We start from the raw sequence: 21,941 nt of genomic DNA, 5'->3' as shown, positions 1-21,941 counted from the left end.
CAGTTTTATTGTAAGTTATATATAAGTAAGTATATATTTAAGATATTTTCATTTAGATATATACATTTGAATATACATATAATATCACTAGTATATTAGTGCATCATACATGTACTTTATCATACATGTACTGTGCCGTAATAAATATATGTATATAATATTGTGTATATATATTGTCTATATAATCCTTCCAATAATTATTCTTGATCTATATCAATTAAATAAAACGTAACAATTGAGTTTCAATTATTAAAAGTGTAAATTATTATTGAAAGTGAAAATGTAACAATTAATTTTATATTTCATAATAATCATTTATTTTTATAGCTTATCATTAATTGTGTTTTAAATGTGTTTTTTATTTAAAAAATGATAATGTATTAATATATAGCATTAAATCTAATTAGAAATAATCTTGATAATTTAATAACAGTATTAATAAAATACTTGTTTTATCAGATACTTGTCTCATAAAAACAAGAAACGTATAAATTAACAAAATTATTTTTCATTAGACTAATTCTGTCAACATATTATTTTTTTGTAAGATTTAAGGCTGTAGCACACAAAATACATAAGCATAGCATACCCAGACAGCACAGAATATTTATGATAAATATTTATTAATATTCATTTTTTGAAATGTTATATAGATATTTCATACATATTTTATATAAAGCTTTATTCGAAATATTATTAAAATATAGATTAAATATTTCATGCAATATTTATGATAAATATAAATAAATATTTCTAATGAGTATTTTTTATTTGGATTATAATGTCTCATTAAGTATTTTCATAGCATTTACTATAACATTCATAATAAATATTTCACAATATTTATAATAAATGTTTATGATCTGTGCAATAAGACCACAAAAAACATTTACAAAATATTTAAAATAAATCTTATAAATATTTATAAATATTTTGTAAATATTGTGTGCTGTTTGGGTAGCATAGCCTAGCATAAGATCGTCTGAACCAATAAGTCCTTCACCGGAATATAAAAAGAGTCTTTCTTATAAGTATCCACTACACTGCAGAGGCTCTCTAAAGGCTTTCGGGGAGATCCCATTTGCCAACAAATCGATTGCCTATAGTATTGTTTGCCTACATCTTTTGCCGACAGTTCGTTCGCGCACAAAAATTATTGCTTACAGCTCAATTGCCTATACATATATTATTGCCTATAGATCGATTGCCTGCATACTATATACTATATTCTCTACTTTAAAAACACAAATTTTCTGCTTTAAAAACACGAATTTTCTGCTTTAAAAATACAAATTATTTTTTTATTTAACTTAACCTTAATTTTATATTTGTGCACAAAAGTGCTTGTAGGCAATCGAGCTGTAGGTAATAATACTTATAAGCAATCACGCATGTAGGCAAATGTAACTTTGTTTCTGAAATTTTTATTTGCAAAAGTGCATGTAAGCAATCGAGCTGTAGGCAATAATTTTTGTAAACAAACTGTCAGCAAAAGTGATGTAGACAAACGATACTGTAGGCAATCGATTTGTAGGCAATAGAAGCCATTTCAAAGCCTTCTATCACTCTCGCAGGTACGCGATTTCCAGTGTAAATCCAATCACACTCCAGAATTGTAACTAAGGTAATCGGACCCATGTGAGCCCTCTAAGCCTTGAGAATTTTTTTAATTTTTTGCTAAGGTCAAAATTGGGTCAAGGTTGAAAATTAATGGTCACATTAGAAAGAAGGAATATTTCTGAACGATGAAAAAAATATGAGTCTTTCGTACATTTATGTAGATGTAGTAGAAATGTGTACCCAATATAAACCGTGTATGTGTCTTCCCTTTTTCATACGAAAATATTAAAAATATGGAAAGTAAAGTGATCCAACGTTACTTTTATAAGTTTATAATTTTATTATACAAATATGATATGTAAACATTTAAAAAAAGCTATTTAGTAACTTAAACATTGAATAATTGTGTTAACTTCTCCTTCTTAAAATTATGCTTACGGATCTACACGCAGTTCCGATAAATAAAAGGCTCCCCCTTTATCATTTTTAGTTAATCCCACACAATCTTCATAAAAATATTTGTGATAAATGTCACACGCATGTGCTCAGACATGGCCCACATTATTATCAATATACAAAGAGTTCCTTTTTTTTAATTATAAATAAAATGTTGCGATGAAAATATTAACTAAATATAGTGTTGTAAAGTGAATATAGAGCTACAATAACACGAACTACGGAAATTAATAATCACGTTTTCATAATTATAAAGACAAATTGTCTTACAGAATATTACATCACGACCATGACGTATCAGTTTTTTCTGTTTTTACACAAACAAAATGAATGATCTATGAATGTGTTTTCTTTACACTAATTGATTTATCTCATTATTCTATAAAGATATTGAGGTGCGATTATAAAAATATTTATAATTTACGAAATATTTTACATTTGACGTCAAAATATGCCGGAAGAAAGTGTAAAATATCTCATACTATTAATTTTTCGACAATTTAACTTTAATACTTTTATAGAGAACAACTAGAGGAATCATACAATTATAATGTAAAAAAATTATATAATTCTAAAAAAAAGACCCGCTCCACAAAACAGCAAACAAAAAAACAAATATCATCTTATGTTATCTTCATATTAATCGAATGATAGATAAAAATGTTACTTTGCTTAGTTTTGTAACACCTTTAACAGGACACACTGTATACATACATTGAAATTTAAAAAACTGTAATTATAATTTATATTCACAAATTTATTTTTGAAATCACGAGAGAAGAATTTCTGTAGATAAAAAATTTTCCACCAACAGATTTAGTAATGCATCACCGATGAAAACAGGTTTAGTAATGAATCAGCGATAATAGGCGCTAAAACCGATAGTCATCAACGAATAAACGAGTAAACAAGTGATAAAGAGAAATAATATATAACCAGAAGTAATCTCTCTACAAAGACAGTATTAATCGCGATTCGCTAAAGAATCTTACATAAGCTAAAGTACACATTTTATCAAAGACTTCAAGAGATCAACATAATGTATGACATAAAGAATAAAACTGTAATGATCACTGGAGCAGCTGCAGGATTAGGCTACAAGTATGCCGAAATACTGCTTCGCAATGGTGTAAAAAGTGTTGCTGTGATCGACCTGCCAACGTCAAACGGCCAAAATGTTGTGACTACTTTGGAGAACGAATTTGGAAAAAGCCGTGCCATCTTCGTTGCCTGCGACGTGACGAAAGCTGACGATTTTGAAAAGACATTCAAGAAGATCGTTGACACATTTAAAGGACTTGACATTCTTATCAACAACGCTGGTATATTTAACGATAATTATTGGGAGAAAACGATTGATGTGAATGTAAAGGCAGTAATCCGTGGCTCTTTGTTGGCATTTGACTATATGGGAAAGCATAAAAGCGGCAAGGGTGGTTTAATCGTAAACGTTGCATCCGTGGCTGGATTGGACCCAGTTCCTGTTATGCCAACGTATTGCGCTTCGAAATACGCTGTTTTAGGATTTAGTCAGTCTCTGGCAAATATGTATAACAAAACTGGAGTGCGAGTTGTTATCATGTGCCCGGGCATTACAACAACAACATTGATAGAAAATTTCAGAGATAGAATCTATGATTCCATTCGCGTTGCGCTAGGTAGTGATATCCTTGATTTGGAGAAAATTCCGAAACAAACAACTGACCATGTGGCACTTGCGATGTTAGATCTCATTCAGAAGGGTAAAAACGGAGCGGCTTGGGTCGTCAAACATGGTGAACCACCAAACGCCATAGACTTTCCCCCTTCTTCCGAGCGACTTCTGTCTATCTAAGTTGGTATTTGATAACTGTTCTTACTTTGTTTTGATCGATTTATATGGCTGCCAAATCAATTATGTATATGCAATTATATAAAATTATGTTAATTTTAAAATAAACAATATAATATATGATAATTAATATTGATAAAAAGTAATAAGATTGGAAATATAATAAATTATAATATGTTTGATTTTATATACACTCTGTATACATATATTAAATTTATTTAATATTTAAATTTATTTAAATATTAAATATTATATTTAAATTTTAAAAGATTGTAATTATAATTTATTTTCTCAAATTTATCTTTGAGATCATGAGACAAGTATTTATGTAAATGTAATAAAAAACGTTATTTTCCATTCACAGATTTAGTGATTAATCACCAGCAATAATAGGCGCTAAAAAGCGACAATCATCCACAATAATAGACGATAAACAAACAAGCGATAAGAAAAAATATTAAACCAGGAGCGCTCTTTGTACAAAGTTGTTTATTGCAGTGTTTATTGCGATTCGCTAAAGAATTTTACATCAATAAATGCTAAAATACGTTTCATCAAAGGCTTCAACAGATCAACATAATGCATGATGTAAAGAATAAAACTGTAATGATACTGGAGCAGCTGCAGGATTAGGCTACAAGTATATAAGTACCGAAATACTGCTTCGTAATGGTGTAAAAAATGTTGCTGTGGTCGACCTGTCAATGTCAAATGGCCAGAATGCGGTAGCTACTTTGGAGAATGAATTTGGAAAAGGCCGTGCCATCTTCGTTGCATGTGACGTAACTAAAGCTGACGATTTTAAGAAGATATTCAAGAAGATCGTCGACACATTTAAAGGGCTTGACATTGTTATCAATAATGCTGGTATATTTGATGACAACTATTGGGAGAAAACGGTCGATCTCAATGTCAAGGCAGTAATTCGTGGCTCTATGTTAGCATTCGACTATATGCGAAGCATAAAAGCGGCAAGAGTTTAATCGTGAACGTTGCATCCGTGATTGGATTGGACCCAAATCCTGTTATGGCAATGTATTGAACTTCGAAATATGCTGTTCTGGAATTCAGCCAGTGTCTGGCAAATATGTGTAACAAGACTGGAGTGCGAGTTGTTATTATGTGCCCGGGCGTTATAGTAACAGCAATGACAGAAAACTTCAAAGATAAAATTTATGATTCCATTCATGCTGCACTAAGTATAAAAGAAATTTCTGACTTTGAGAAGAAAGTTCCGAAACAGACAACCGACCATGTGGCACTTAGAAAAATCTCGGGTAATTTCAGAAAATATGACGTAATTTTAAATACTTTAAGGTAATCTTGTGTAATATATGAGGTAGTATTTGATAATTTGGAATAATTTGAAGTAGTATTAGGTAATCTTAAGTAATCCGAAGTAATTTAGAAATAATCCGTATCTCAAGGATAATTTTTGTATACGTACTATAACCGCTAGATCAACCCTTCGGATATATGGCTTTAAATTATACAAGATATATTTCGTAAGTTTCTCAAAAAATAATTTTTAATTATAATTCAGGAATATCCGTTTCAATAAATACTTATATCTATAATCGCTTATAGATCATTGATCGGAAAAGTTAATGATTCGCATCAGCCGATAGTCTTTAATCGTTCATGAAGTATGATCGCATTTCGGTTCACGGAACGCCGCTACCTTCATGCTCGATTGTCGGTGAATGAATGCAAACGAATGATAACTGATAGCATAGTGACCTTAAATGGTGCGCCATATGCCGAGCGCCAAGCTTTGTTTTTGTCAACTATTACGAAATGTTCGATGTATTGTAAATGAAATATATACCACATATTGTTTAATCAATATATCATGAATTATTAAGTAAAAGCTAGATACGTTATACCTTCTGCATCATTCGAATTAATCGTGTTACTTGGCATTGTCAATCCGATAATAATAATGTATAAATCACAATGTACAAACTAATAAAAAATTCAGAGCTTTATATTCACTATAATATTATATCCACTGCAATGCTATATAAATATACTATAATGCTATATTATATGTTATGTTATTTTATAAGTATATTGTACGCAACAGTATGTTATATGTTGCAGGCAATAAAAAAATATTCTATGTAATGTACGTCGTTCAATTTGTTGTGAATTGATTTTAAAATTCATCATAAAATATTTAATGTACATCAAATATCTGTTCCTTATAATTGAAATTAATTGAATAAATGGATATATTTATTAATTATAAGCAAAATTAATATTAATGCAACAAAATTGATTTACGTTTTGTTTGAAACATTATCAATGTAAATTAATATGTATTCATTATCCCTACTTTTTATGTTAAATTTTTCACATCTCAGAAGGAACGCGATTGTAATTTTAATAGATAAAATATATAATATATATATGTGTGTGTGTGTATATTATTATATATATATTATATATATTATAGATATATAATTGTAATTTTAATAATATAAAATTGAAATTTTGTAAAAACTGCAATAACCTGGTTTTATTTTCTTAATTTATCACACAACTTTTCTTTCTTCAACGGAAAGATAGAGAAGAAAGTAATAATAAAAATATTTATTTCTATTAATATATTTCTTATTTTAAAAAAAAAAAGCTTTATTCTTTAAGACATATATTAAATTTAATAGTTTAAAATAAATTAATTAATCAGATATTTTAGTTTATTAAAGAAAACTGCTAAATATATAAAAATTATATTAAGTAATTTACATGTGATAGTTAAAATCTATTTGTAATCGACTTGTCAAATACTTTTATAGTATAATACGCAAGAAGTAAGAAAAATTAATTAACAACGATGTTGTTCATATAAATTGTTCATATAAGTTGTTCATATAAATAATGAAAATTAAACAGATAAAAAGATTGAGAGAAATTCTAGAATTGTTCCAGAATTGAGTTCAATATTAAATATTTCAATTTTAATTAATTTACAAAATTTAGACAGAAACTTTCATATTTTGTAAATTAATTAGAATTGAAATTTTTAGTTCTATATAATTCGTGTAATTTTCATTGTGAATGTTACATGTTACATGTCTTTTTACGCAATATTCTAAGCATATTAATAGGTTTTGCTGAGTGTTTGCTTGGATCTTACACTCCAACGTTGTTTGCGATTAGACCTCGCTGCATTAAAGCACGACGAGTTGCCTGTAATCCAAGCTAAAGTAAACTACCATCACTCCGTCGTCTGTCAATCGTCTGTCCCCTTTCCATTCTTTTAACGATTATTGATTGTCGCGATTTGCATACCGAGGCGGTACAATCGCCGTCAAAATGTTATCTTATAATTTTACTCCTCATGAGCAAAATTAGAAAATGAATCGAAAATATATAATGTTGATTAATTTTATCATAATTAAGGTTTATAAAAAGGAAATTTTATTTTACTTTATACTTTCTGACAAATTGTTAGGTCAATGGAGAATTAATTTTTTCTTGAAAATTATAAGCTTGTGTCGACAAACAACAAAAGGTATAAACTTACAAAGAAACTATCAGATCTGTACTTTATTCATTTTGATGGATTTTGAATATGTAAAGCATACAAAAATATTAGACTAATATTTTTTATCTACTTATTTCAAAATTTAAGAGTCGAAACAAACACTTAAGAGTAATGGATTTTTTTATTTTCAATTATTATCTTCAAAACTATGAGGTATAAAAAATGTTTTATATATACAAAAGTTTTTGGTATTTTATATATCTACTTTTAACAACGGTGTATTCACATTTTTTGAACATATTAATTTTTTTAATTTATCCGCAATCCTAGGGGTTGCTGTGACTCCTAAATTAAAAAAAAATATATTTCTTATATTTTTTGATGCTCTACAACATATCTAAAGCCCAAGCATCAAAAGTGAGAGATAGTTCCTTTGTTAGTAGATTGGAAGTTAAATCTAATTCTTTCTCGCGAACTTATTCGCATGTAATTTCCAGTGTATCATCAGCGTGACTTTCTCTTCGAAGCTACTCCCTCACATTTATTCACCCTAGTATGCGTCAGCCCTATGCCTGCTTCTGCGACGAGACGTGACTGGCTGCCATTCCGCAAACGTTTCATCGAATCACGCTCGCACGCGATTTTCCATCATACACCCCTAACGTTCAGCACATCCGCGTTTTCCCGACACCCTCTTTTACTCTTGTTTATTCGGACCCTCCGTGCGATGGATCGAAGAAAGGTAAACGGAGCTACCTCCTCGTTCTCGCTGAATGACGAACGAGTATACTCTGACTTTCCACGCGGAATAATTACGTCGTTTCAAAGACGCGCATATTTGCTTCCACGATATTGATCAAGAGACACTTGTATTCTGCTATTTCTATTAATTGATGCATAAAAACATCGCGTTTGCACACAGCTGGCGCATATTTTCTAAAGTTCAAAAATTTCAAATAGTTGTCGATTTGCTTCAAAATATGGTGTGCGGGCATTGCGCACGTGCGCTGTGCATGCCTACAGCGATTCATCGTGAATGAGCCCATATGCCGCGAAAGTCATCCTCGTGTAACGTTACAAAGGGATGTCGGACAATGACGAATGAATCGCTACGTGCTGCGCGAATAATGCCGTCCGTTCTGCCGCGCCGATCACGATAAGCGCACCGTCCTTAGGGACTATTTTTCCCTCTTGTTCTTTGTCTGTATTCTTTCACCTGACGATTTGCATCGAGTGATTATGCACCGTCAATATTTAATAAATAATATTTTCATCGCGCCATGCGCAAATCTCGTCATGTCTTAGAAATTTAAACGAAACGCATTTTAGTCTTTAACATTAAAATTTTAAAGGATTATCAGAATTATCAATTCCTCATCCTAATATTCTATAACTTTCCCTTGATTTTTAGATATCATTTTTCCTGATGCCTTTAACAATTTTGAAATGTTTTATATTATTTTTGTCCTAATCTGAAAACATGAAAATATTTTATTGAATTGATTTTTGACGGAAATTTTTGGCAACCACTGTATAATGTGAGCGAAATATCAGTAATACAAGAGTTAGCACATAAATTGTTATTTATATGAACATAAAATGTTTTAATACATTTAATTACAACTCGTATCGATAAAAAGAGAAATTCTATGGAACTTTGCAGTAGGTTTTTTTCAAGACGAAATTAGGTAGTTTCTTCAACGTCAGAGAGCAATTTTTATTTCACTCCAAAAAATCGGGGAATTCGATTCCCTCGGTTTTCGAGGCACGCCAATATCTCTGCGATCCCTTTTCTTTTCCTTTTTTTTCTTCTTTGGCACACTTTACTGCACAGTCGAAGGACTTATTACCGGAAGCGAAGGGGAACACGACGGGAAGAGAAAATAGCTGATGCTCGCGATATCTACGTATTGATTTTGTCCCGAGCTTTGAATCCGAATGCGCCGGAACTGGTGAAACCGAACTCGTCCAGATGAAACTGAGGACTCCGGACCACTTCAGTCAGACACTTGCCTTAAATTGAATTGTATTTCGGAGAGAGGAGCGACACGAACAGGCCAACGCAATTAGCTCGAGTATAGTCGAACAATTATACGAGTTAGTGTCATTATAACTACTTCCGGCAAACATCGTCAGAAAACGATCGATATTACGCGCACGAGGTGCTCCAATGGACGTCATGTGATCTAATTTCGATTCAATTTCAACGGAACTAGATTATTGCGTACGCATAAGCTGATCCCATTTCTTGGATAATCCGCAAACATAGAACGGTATATATAACTACATTTCGAGAAGGTGTTCGCGAAAAAGAGTTTGCGGAATTTTTAAATCGCACGTTTTCCTGCAGTGTAAGAAAAATCGATACGTGTCGCTTGAACGTGATGACAAATTGACAAATATTTGACAACGTTTTGCTGTTGTATGGCGAAATTCGCGCGCCATTATATTAGTTTGGATTCTCGTGCAAAAATGCATCCTGCGCGAGCATGAAGGACGGAAGCAAGAATAAGAAGAAAAAAAGATACGAAAGACAAAGAATAAAATGAATGCTCGACAACGAGAGCGTTCAACGATGCTACTAGATGAAAATGGAACTGCGGAAGCTCATAAAATGGGAAGCAAAAAATGGCAATTTTCAGTGGAGCTCTGTATCACTTGTGCCAACATTTCCCAACCTGCATAAGAGTAAAATTGCCGTTGCGAGCGAGATACTCGCCAGGACAATAAGGGAGACTCTAGAAAAAACCTACGCTAAAACGCAACAACGTTTTAAGAAGTTGGGTCTTAAGTGCCGCGCCTTTGTAATAAACAAACTACTGGGGAAAATATTACTTTCTCTTGCATACAAAGAAATTATTGTAGCTTGAAAAGTAGCATAAAATTCCATGAAATGAATTATTTTTGTACGCGAGAAACAAAAAATTTAAAGATTTTGAGATATTTTTATCATATAATGTAAAAAAGATAAAAATTTTATGTAAATGAGAAAGAGAGAGAAAGTTGCAGAATAAAATGTGTCTATGTAAATCAAGATCATTACAATTTGTTAATAACAATATAAAATAGGCTAAATAAACTTTTTAAAAAAAATATATATAAATTTTTAAATTAAAAAAAAAATATCAAAATTATGTCGCAGAATTAATTTAAAAGAAGCGGCTTCTTTATTATTAATGAGAAATTTTAGAAAAATTGCATATTCAATGTAAATTTATTGCCGGTTTCTCCGCATCGCGCGGCGATTTCTAGTCAGGACCACACTCTACGTCCCATGGGTCAATCCGATGGGTTTCTCGGCCAACACCATCATGCGCACTGTGCCTTAATGTCTGTGCCATCGCCTGATGGAGAATGCAGTGCGCAGCCGGCACAGACGGTTCTGTCAAAACCCCCCACCAATCCTTCGAGTGCGGGTACAACCGCCACCTCCACCGGTACTCCACCTCCAGCTCTATCTCTCTTTCTCTTTCTCTCGTCCAACACCGCCGTCCACCACCATCGGCCCACCATCCACCATGGAAACCGACTAGTGCGCATTCTGACTTCAGTCAGGCAGACGATCTCAACCTGCCCAGGTCGACGTAAGCAGGTGTTTGTAGAGAACGATTCTATCTACCGGTCATTGTTGCCAGCCGCGTTCGCATCGCGTCGGATTCTCTCGTCCATCGTGGATTTCCTGAGGTCACTTCGAGGTCACGGTGTCGAAACGAGAAGACAGGGTGACGGAACGGAGCTCGGAACACCGCGAGCGGGAGTGCCGTCGAGAGGGTCGCGTTGGCGGGGCCCGGCCGGGATTTATGGAACCACCCCATGGATAGTAACATGTCAACCGCCGCCTTTATGCATCGGTATGAGAAAAAGAATATTAAATCGATACGCTAGTCGTCTACACATGCATCCAACGCAGATACATGCATATACGAGAAGCGTCCACGCTCCTCCCTGTTCGTGTCGTCGTCCGGTTGGGGTTTCTCGTGGTTCCCTCGTGCGGCTTTCAAAAAGCTGTCTCCGTGGCCGATCGATGAGCTCGTTGCTATGTCGTGGCGCTGATAGAAACGCGTGAAGAGACCTCCATATAATCGCCAAAATACACATACCCAAGAAACACATAAAAGTCAACGGAAAATTAAAATGATTTTATTTTGATTCTTAACGTCATTAAATAGTCAAATTCATCGTTTTTACTAAAAATAATCGTTTTGACTTTCATGACATCAAAATAAAGTCATTTTCATTTTTTTTTATGTGTTCCTTGGATAAAAGTACAGGCATTGAAAAATTGCGTAGGAATAAGTTCCTAAAAATGACTTAACATTATTCGAAGTGTATAAATATTAGCTGTACGATCGACATATTTGTTCGATTAAATTCCAACGTTTCTGAATAGATCGTGTGCATGCGATACACATTCACGAAGAATTTCACATTTAATGCGAAATTTGATTGAAGTTTTTACCATCTTCCCTCATAAAAATTGACTGATGACAAAAACACTGCTTCGTTCGTAACGATCGAGTGGATTGTGAAAAGATTTGCGTGCTTATGAAAGAATCCACAGTAATCAGACTCAGACTTGTTACTTCAGAATTGTACGAGAAACAATCGGTATTCAAACAATCGGTATTCTCTCGGTTTCGTTCTCGCTCTATCACGCTGACAGCGACTATTTCGACAAATAATCGCTCTGCCCACGATTAATATTGCAAAATAAAGAAAGAGCAAAAGTATTCTCTCTATCTTCCCATATCGCACACTTTATCCGACAAATATCCTAGGAACATCCTTAAGACATTCAGAGGACATAGAGACGTCTTTTGAATGTCTTTTAGGACGGCTTCTTTGAAGGTCTGTGCTGTACAAATCTCTTCCTCTTCTATGTAAAATTCTGACTTCTTTTATGTAAAATTTCAATTTTATATCATGTTCTGCATTTAATTAATATCCAGTTTTACGTCGTATTCTTCATTTAATAAAGTATCTTATATCTACATATATAAATGTATATCTGTGAATTTTCGTTATAGTGGAATAAATTACGCGTGCGAATCTCTATAAGGAGTTCTATACGTGTCGGAGGTAATGTTTTCGATCGAGGCACGACACAGTTCTCTATTCGATCGTCGAAGCGTGGAAGACTCTCGAGAATCCAGTCGCGGTAATCGCATGCACTTGCAAGGCAGCACGGCAGAGGCTACTTAGACGGCATTCCATTAACCTGCATTTTCGCAGAGGCAGGCGCGTCACCTGTTCGGTTTCTCCGTGTACACGACATGATGTCGAATCGGACCAGCCCGGTTTCCTTGAACCTGCGGATACCGCAGCCATCCATTTTCTGTATCCGTTCCCCACCTCGGCGATCTCTTTCTCATCTCGCCGGACACCACGCGGACGGATACGCTTCTTTGGCGATCCTGTGCTAAAACGTTAATTACTCTTCTGCTAATTGCACTTCTTTGGGCGACATCCTTCGAACACGATATCTTTTTTATAGTTTGTAATAGAAACTAAACGTATTGACAAATGTCGATGTCGCAGCCTTTTTGCGAAATTAGTCCTTTTGCAAAAAGACTAAAGTAGACTAGCCGCCGTTTTGCATAAAGACTAACCTTTTTGCAAAAAGATTAATAATATTATTAGTACGTCCACGATCAATTGTTCATTCTGATTATTAATTGTCAAAATTATCGATCTTCCAAGGTCCTTCCAAGATATTTTACTTCAACCTCAGACGGTCGCGATCCAAGAACGTATCTCGCGCAGGAAAAAATGCAAGTTTGCACACGCGCACGATGCGAGTTACGCGAGGTGCAAAGCGAACTTCGGATGAGAAGAGCGACGAGGTGTATATCTCTCCGAAGCCGCGGGATATATTTTATCAACGCTGGCGGTGCATAAATCCCTTTTTCCTTCGCGCGACTACCAAGCCAGCTTACTCACTCCGCATTAATTCCGGCCGCGTTACCCTCCTATCTTTCCGGCCCTCCGCTTCGCGCGCATCGAAGTGCATCCCTGTGTTCGGATCTCTAGGCGCGGCGGCTGGTCGCGAACTCGTACAAAAGCGAGACGCCGAGTGGCAATCGATATATCTTTCTATCTCTCTTTCTCTCACTCTCGGATAGGCACGTATATCCTGCGGCTATCGGATGACACGGTGTCGATGGACGAGGAAAGGAACCTTACGGATACGACGACGTTGCCTCACGAAATGAACGGCTGTGATTGCGATCTCGGTTCGCGAATAATCCTCGGTAGATGTACGATCAGGATAAAAAAAAAGGAAAAAGGGAAAAAACGCTCGGACACGTCCCAGCGAAATTGCGAAAGCGATTTGCGAGCATGTAAATTACAGCACCGCTTCGCAGAATCACCACTCATATAGCAGACAGACATATCCAGTGGGCATTCATGGACCTCCATGAAGTATCCGAACGTCTTGAGAATTATTCCTTGAGAATTATTTATGTTAAATATATAAGAGACGCTTCTTATGACAAAATATTTTATGCGAAAACTACTGGGGATAAATCAAATTAACGCGACACTATCGACTGTTAAAAAATGGCTTTAAGTAAACAGTAAATAAATCCAAGCAGAATATACAAAGAAAAATACTTACTATATGCAAGTAATAATTACTTGTTTCAAGTATTTTAAAAGTTCATATGTCTATAATCTATCATAAGTTCATCACAAGCATAAAATTTATTCAACATATATTCTGACTCCTAATGAGTTTAATAGTTCAAGATTATTAAATTATGTAAAACAAATTCGACTTGCTTATTATATAAAGTTGCTCCTTCGATTTTATATTCTTACAAAAAAAATAAATTCTTATTTTAAGTAGAGGAGATAATGGTATTACGGTCCCCCATTTACATTTTATATATAATAACTTGGTTAATGACTAAAATTTAAATTTAAAACTTAACGATTACATTCGTCAAAGTGTTATTCAATCGATTCTAAACTCAAAGTTACGAAACATTTATTACATAGGACGTTATTTATAAAAATGTAGCGACACTGTATTAATGACTCGAAGAGAAACAGGGGGGATAGCAATTTGGCCTCTCCTACAAAAATAGATTAAAAAAATTGGTTTTGTTAAAAAAAAAACACAGTGTTTAGTTACAAAATTAACAAAAATGTAAAACATATTAGAATGTATGCAAATAAATGTATATACGTACACATAACTTCTGCATATAAGCTGCTCAGTACTAAAAATAGTACACGTAATATAAATTATAGATTAACAGTAGAGCTATAATCGATTATCGAATAATTATTTTAATATAAAAACCTCAAAAAAGAAGCCGTGAGTAATCAACACTCATAGAGGGCCACATTTGCAAAATGCCATGCTATTGTTTAAATTTGCATAACTAAAAATATATAGTCAAATAAAATGTTAAATAGAAAATAACACACTCAAATATATTCGTGTGATAATACGCTAAAGTTTGAAAAAAAAAAATAGGAAGTAGGTGTAATTAAATGCTAAAATATATCTTAGAAACATTTCGAAATACTTGAAAGTAAAAATGCATTATAATAAGTGCTAGCTATTAAGTATTGGCATATTAGCGTCATGGTGTAACGGCGAGCTACTGATAAATAATTCCATGAGTAATCATTAGGATTCGCTATATAATAGCGGAGATATTAAGGGAGGCCACAATATTTACACTGGCCATAATACCACCGTCTCCTCTACATAATAACGAATTTTTCTAAAATTTGTAATAATAGTATATATTTTAAGATTATTATTAAGAAAAAATATTCTTTGTTAAAAATTATCATTAAAAGGAAGAAAATAAATTGAGTAATCATTTTTCTTAGCAATAGAATGATATTTTTCTATATATACAAATCATCATAAAATCAATATAACGTCAAAATATCTCCAAAATGACTCCATAATGTCCACACATTTCTACCAATGTAGATTAACTTTAGTCTCGGTTTAATTAACTCTTTCTCCTTTTCTAATTCTTTTTCTAGAATTAGAAAAAGATAAAAAGTAAGTTAAACTAAGATTAAAGTTAATATACATCGGCATAAGTTGCGTTTGAAAAATTTACCTAAATACTCTAGTGAGTCATCCTATCTTTACCATCTATTAGACGTAAACAAGAATAAAATGACACACTTAGGCACTCGGATAAAGTTTCCAAACGCAACCTAAAAGCCACTTTTTAATCAGTAACGATTAACAGTAAGATACATTTTAATGTTATTGTGACTTGTTTTGTTTGAGAAACTTCGACTGGAAAAAGCTATTCATAAGCAAAAACACTGCTTCCAGAAAACATATGTTTACAGATTTTATTCTACCTCGTAGGATGTAACTATTTACAGCTTCCATTAATGTTAACTATAGAATAAACTCAGGACTTTATTTTCCTGAGTCTCGACACGAACTTTTGGCTTAGGTATCCTTTTTCCATAGCCGGCACTTTCTCAATTATACAAGGCTTGCTCTGCGACGCAGAGAAGGCTGCTGTAATTCGAGGTACATGCTGGCGAACTGGAGCAGCGAACACGCGGAAAACTATACGGAAAAAGAGGATTTTCTCCTCGGCAACCGGTCGTACTCTCTAGCACTAGTCTAGAGAGACAAACAGTGTGACACTTTGCGATACGAGAAAGAATAAGGTCGCACAAAGTCGGCGTGCTCGCATTCGATCACGGCGCAGCGCCATTCGCGTTAAAAGTTCATTCACGATGCAGCTGGAAGTTCCGCATGCTTCTCTGCTCGCGACTCATTGTGACCGATAATTTAACTACCTCTGTATTCGTGACAAGACGAGAAGTTCGGTAATAGAGAATGCAAAGTGAAACTCGCATTGGCGGATTCAGAAATTTGTCAAGGAGGCCATTGACTCGCCGCAAGCAAAATTTTTTTAAAGGTCAAATATGAAAAGATAGCGTTCTAAATTATTATTTAAATTATTACAATGAAAAAGTATTATTTAATACATAATTCATAAAGCGTTTTATTTAAAATTAATACAAAAAAAGGATATAATGGAATCTGTTTTTTATCTAGGAGTTTCTTAAATTAAAAAATATTTTTGGAATATTAAAATTGTGATTAAGCATTTCAGAAATATTAAAAATATGTAACATTTTGCTATAAATGTTTTTAAAAAAGGAGACTTCAGAGGGGGTTTCCATGGCTCCCCATGGATGCGCCAATGGAAACTCGCGTGCACAAGGTTTCCTATAGGATTACATGATCGTCGGCGCGAGAAAACAGGGAGCTCTCTAGCTGTTCTCCTCTCTCGCTCACCATAACCGAAACTCGTTTCACTCGGTCGACGATATCGATTACCGACGACTCGGGCGTTCACCGCTCACCCGGAAGAAGCAACGGACGGAAGTTCGTCCGCGAACTTCGCCCCTGAATCCGATAATTATCGCCGGCACGCGGCCCCGTTGCCTTCTTTCCCGCAATAGCTTCCGGTAACCGTATAGAGAACTTGCATGATCGATATTCCCAAACACAGTCTGAGAAATTGTTTGTAACATTGACGGGATATCGTTGAGAAAAAAAATTTTGAGATAGAATAGAATTCGTTTATCTGAACATGGAGACAAGATAATTACAATAACCAAATTTTCGGATAATAAAGGTTGTAGCTTTCCCCTCTACAAATACGTATTCAATAATGGATGTTTTCCATTTGGCGACACAAATCGATACAAGTTCTGTCTTTGTTATTCATGGAATGCAAAGAAAGATAGAATATTTGTGTCGACTTGTGCCACTAAATGGAAAACATCCAATAGTAACTGACGTTCAGATAACTGAAGTCGAACACGTCGTGTTTTTATTATTCGAATGATTTAGATAATAAGAACTCAGCTATGAGTTTGTATTTTAGAGATCCTCAAGTAAGAGTTTGAACATTTGAAATAAATATAAGCAATATTTGACTCTTTGTTACAAAGTATATACAATTTTGACCAAAAATATTAGGTATCTTATTCCATTATTTAAAGTTTTAGCTCAAAAATTGATTTATGGAATTTGCTGTAAATTATTCTTCGTTTCGAGAACTCTTTAAACTTATGTATAGCTAGTAACCAATAGATAACAATGCAAATAAAAGAATTCCAGATAAATGAAAAAAATATAAGTGCCTATTTTTGGTCGAAGATCAAGTACTGTAGACTTCCATAAATTTTACGTGATTCATCCCATATATCCTCTGCAATGCCGTCATTTATCTCGCGAAAAAATCACTGAATGTGTCAGATTTTCTTTCCCAACGGAAAAGTCAAAATAATATCATATTGATTGAATAATGACAAAAAACGACGTCAATTCAACATTCAGTCAATATGACATTATTTTGACTTTCTGGTTCTCGTTGAATTGAAAGTATATCATATTTGGAAAGACAATAAGCACAAACTTGTTCGTATACTTAAATGGAGTACAAATGAATAAAATTCTGCTGTACTTATAAAAATTAGATCCGAAAATCTACTTTTTCTTACTCAGAAATACACACTGAAAATATAATTCCTTGAAAAAGTTTTGCGACGCACAAAGTTCGTTTTCTTTTTGCAACGCTTTGCTTAACTAGCACGCTGGTGCGATCGTCATCGAGCAAGGCCTGGAAGGATTAATGCCGGGACGATAACCCGCGGTAGAATCACGCTGGGCGTGTTTCACTATTTGCGTCGGCATGCCGACCGACGCATCCTTGTTGCTCTTAGAACAATACTCGTTGCATTCGCCGCGTTGCAGAACGCGGAAGATCGATGGTACGGAAGGGATCCGTAAACACCGGAGCAGCACGCTGTATCCCCGGTATGCACGGGACGCATTTCAAAGTCTCTCCGTCTACGATCGTTTCGTAGAAACAGCCGGCCCGCAGCTAAAGAGTTTCCTGCCGCGCTGCAGCGCGACTCGTTTGACCACGTAAAACTTCCCCGTATATGCGCGGTACGACCGCTGTTTATCCAATCGCCAAATGAGGCTACTTACGTACCGACTTTTACCGACTTTTTAGCGGAGACTTGGTAGATCGATAGCAGAATTAGTATTATACAGAGTGTGTTCCGAAATGCCCGCATTCGAAATACAGGACATGATACTTTATGCTAAAAGAAACAACTTTTTTCCTTTTGCAAAATTGCATCTGACAAGTAGTTTTTGCAGGAGAGCAGTTTGAAGTTAACAAATAAGCGCAAAAATTATTTATCGGACGCAATTTTGTTAAAGGAAAAAGTTGTTTGTCTTAGAATAAAGTATCATGTCCTGTACTCCGAATGCGGGAATTTCAAGACACTGACACCCTGTATATATATATATATATATGTACATATATAAATGTGTATATATACACGTAGAATGATGCTATCAACCTTGCACAGCGATTCAATACGTGAACGCTTTTTAACATTTCTATATATTAACAAGAATTAATATATATAAAAACAGCAAATACGAATCATGCGCGGTTGGTTATTGGGACGCAATAATATTTTAATAAACAAATTAGTTCAATAATAAAAATATAATATGACTTTTTGCTAGAGTGAATCGAAATGTTATGTTATTATATTTTTATTGCTGAACTAATTTGTCTATTAAAATATTATTGTGCCCCAATAATTGCGCGTGACTCGTATTTGCCGTCTCTATGAATTAATTCTTCAATCATAAAAATATAATAATATGAAGTAATAAAAGTATAATAATGTAACATGCAGTTCAATCTAGCCGAAATGTCACATTATTATATTTTTATTATGTTTTTATTATATTTTTATTACTCATTTTTTTTGAAATATTATTTTTTAAAATATAACTCGCTTTGTGATGAAAACCACGAAACATCTTTTACAATTTCCTACGTATTATTCCATCATTTTTTATTATTTAGCAAAGTTAAAATCGTGTACTTCAGATTCAGCAAATTGAAACATTTGCAACGCGCCTCATGTTTTTGTTGCGCTTGCAACTCAACTAATCTCTTGACCGAGTAAAGTAGGTCTAGTCGCGCATACGGTGCACACACCATGTATCTACCTATAGATTCGAGCGAGGTATTCAACTGGCTAGAGTTGGAGAACCGAGCCTACTTCTGGCGTTATCGGTCGTAGAGGTTTCTCGCGTGAACCCGGAAGATCGATCGATCGATCGATCGATCGGGAGGAAGTCGCTCGCTCGAGAGAAGCAAAGTCTACTCGTTCAAGCCCCGATTTTGCAACGATCCTGATTCAGCATCGCAATTTCTTCTTCCCGATTAACTTTAGCTCGATTTTCGAAGAATTATTAATGTTGACCCTGAGGTTCTTGGAACATTTCCTGTCTACTAAGTCTCTCAACCGTCTGCTCGCGGAAGCGGTTCCTTTCTAAAACGATTCCGCTCTCTTTACGCTGATTTCAATATACAAATTTTTCTTGTATTTTTCATTCTACTCTGACGCGTGTTGCTGTAATTAGACTGCCGAGTGATACGCACTTAATGTAAAAGCACGAATAATTTTGCGATAAAACTTAACAGCCGCGGAATATTACTCAGTAATTCTTAGATTGATGGTCGTATTATTAATGGGGTCGAAACGCTTTTTATACTTCTTAACGCAGTCAGTGCAATGTTTTGGAACAACCGTTTTTCGCTGGAATGTTTAGCGTATCGTTGCACAGCGATACGAGTGCGTAATAATATATTGTATACTTTTACTGCATCTCTTTAAACGTATAATGTGCGTTTCACTTTTACTTTCAAACAATACTTTGATATATGAAAAACGGAGAAGAAAGTTGAAGTTCTAAAGAATTCTTCCTCGAGGTTTTGTTACCCAAAGTTATTTGACGTTTCAATTTTCTATCAATAGAGAAAAAAATCGTAATTTTCCCATATAAGATATACTACTACTTATACTACTACTATATAAGCAAAATTATGGATGCGTGTCTCTCTCTCTCTCTCTCTCTCTCTCTCTCTCTCTCTCTCTCGTGATTTCCTTTCAAGTGAAAACCGTTTAGCATAGTACTTGCAAAATTTGAAATGTAAATCAACACGCATTTTGTGTACAATCACGCGTCTAGGTGCAAAGTCGCGTTTACCACGCTTTTCTCATGCTTAAAATTATTCAAGAAAATTATTATGCAGAAGACGTTATATTTTGCCGTTTTGTGCATTTATTATCGTGTCTTATTATTTATTCCTCATTCTCTTATTTTTTATCGTTTTCGCAAATACGCTGTTTTTCATCTAAATTGAAAATCGTCTGTAAAGTTCGAGTACCAGTCGCTCGTTGACGTTAAATTAGCATTCATCGATTCGACGAGACTACTCGGGTGTATCGTTCGAGCCGAACGATGACAAAGGGAGAAGTGAGATTATGCACCGAGCGCGGCCATTACGGCCGACAGCCTGTATACGATCGCGGTAATAACAGTACATTAGCGACGAACTTATGCATTAGGCAGCACGATAATGAGAAAGGTGCATGCAGAAGCAAGGAATCCCTTTTTGTAATCGGCATTGCGAGATCCCGATATCCTAAATCGCACCCTCGCGAAAACGACCGAATTAATCGAATGCGGCCGATAATCTCGACACTTTTTGACTCTCTCATTGACTTCGAGTTGCATGTCTAAATTAAGATTGTATAAAATTAGCATGTCTTATTTGTTTTCTTCAAAGATTTCTTATGTTTCCTTCATTAGATTATTCGAATACAAATAAATTCGTATTCGATTAATCTAATTTAACGCGACGTTTTCATATTTAATTAAATGATCTATTCACGGGTATTAAATAGTTGTAATTTTAAAGATTGTGAATTTCGAGTTCTTAAATCATAGTGCGCTGATTAGATTATACTTTTAGATCTAGAAATAATGATCCTATCTCACAATCAACAGAGGAAACTTCTAGCAGCTGCAAAATAAATCGCGATTTATTGCAAGTAACAAGCCGCAAAAGAGAGAAATATCAATTATTTAATTTTATTATACACTATTCAACAAAAAATAGGGAACACTTTCGAACACGCTCAAAATTGCGCAATATTCAGAACACCATAACTCGGTGAAAAATCGTTGCAGAAAATAAATTGAAAAAGCATTTTAAAGCTTGAAATCTCTACTTTTCAAAGCAAAAGTGACATTTTTACTTCAACGTTCAATAACTCGGTGAAAAAAAATCGTAGAACGATCAATAAAAAAAAAAATTGAAGGTAAAGATTCACTCTTTCGAATACTGTAAACCGCATTATTGTGCAATTTTTAGTACACGTCACAGACCTTTGTAAAATTTGATCAAAATTTTCAAATTTGACAATGAGTAGTGTATATATATTATATATATATATATAATATTTATGTTAATTCTTGTTTGAGAAAGACTAAATAATATCGACTAGTAAAAGCCAAGGTTTACCATAATCGCCATTAATAAATTATACTACTTTAACAGTACTATTAGAATTGATGTTCGCGCTATATTATATTGATATAATTACGTGTCGTTGGATGCCGCACCTTAATTACACGCTTAATTCAATAACTACCCGAAAGACACTGAGGGATCCCAAAGGAAGATTTTCGTTTACTCTCTT

At 34.2% G+C, this 21,941-nt stretch overlaps 1 protein-coding gene and 2 pseudogenes across 1 annotated transcript in view; all 3 read left to right on the top strand.

Annotated features, from left to right (window-relative positions):
- Positions 1–2,991: 2,991 nt before the first annotated feature.
- Positions 2,992–4,329, top strand: LOC108728513 (15-hydroxyprostaglandin dehydrogenase [NAD(+)] pseudogene; annotated as a pseudogene).
- A 97-nt stretch (positions 4,330–4,426) lies between these two features.
- Positions 4,427–5,822, top strand: LOC108728514 (15-hydroxyprostaglandin dehydrogenase [NAD(+)]-like; annotated as a pseudogene).
- Positions 5,823–10,904: 5,082 nt separating this feature from the next.
- Positions 10,905–21,941, top strand: part of LOC108728446 (uncharacterized) — a 52,150-nt gene continuing 41,113 nt past the window's right edge. The window contains exon 1 of the mRNA XM_018457001.1: positions 10,905–11,191. Within this exon, the coding sequence (XP_018312503.1) occupies positions 11,154–11,191 (38 nt within the window). The 5' untranslated portion in view covers positions 10,905–11,153. The remainder of the gene's footprint in view (positions 11,192–21,941) is intronic.

Source organism: Mycetomoellerius zeteki, unplaced genomic scaffold, assembly GCF_001594055.1.
Source record: "Mycetomoellerius zeteki isolate Tzet28-1 unplaced genomic scaffold, Tzet1.0 scaffold62, whole genome shotgun sequence".
Taxonomy (NCBI): domain Eukaryota; kingdom Metazoa; phylum Arthropoda; class Insecta; order Hymenoptera; family Formicidae; genus Mycetomoellerius; species Mycetomoellerius zeteki.
Note: the sequence above shows the minus strand (reverse complement) of the source record. Positions and strands in the feature narration are given on the sequence as shown.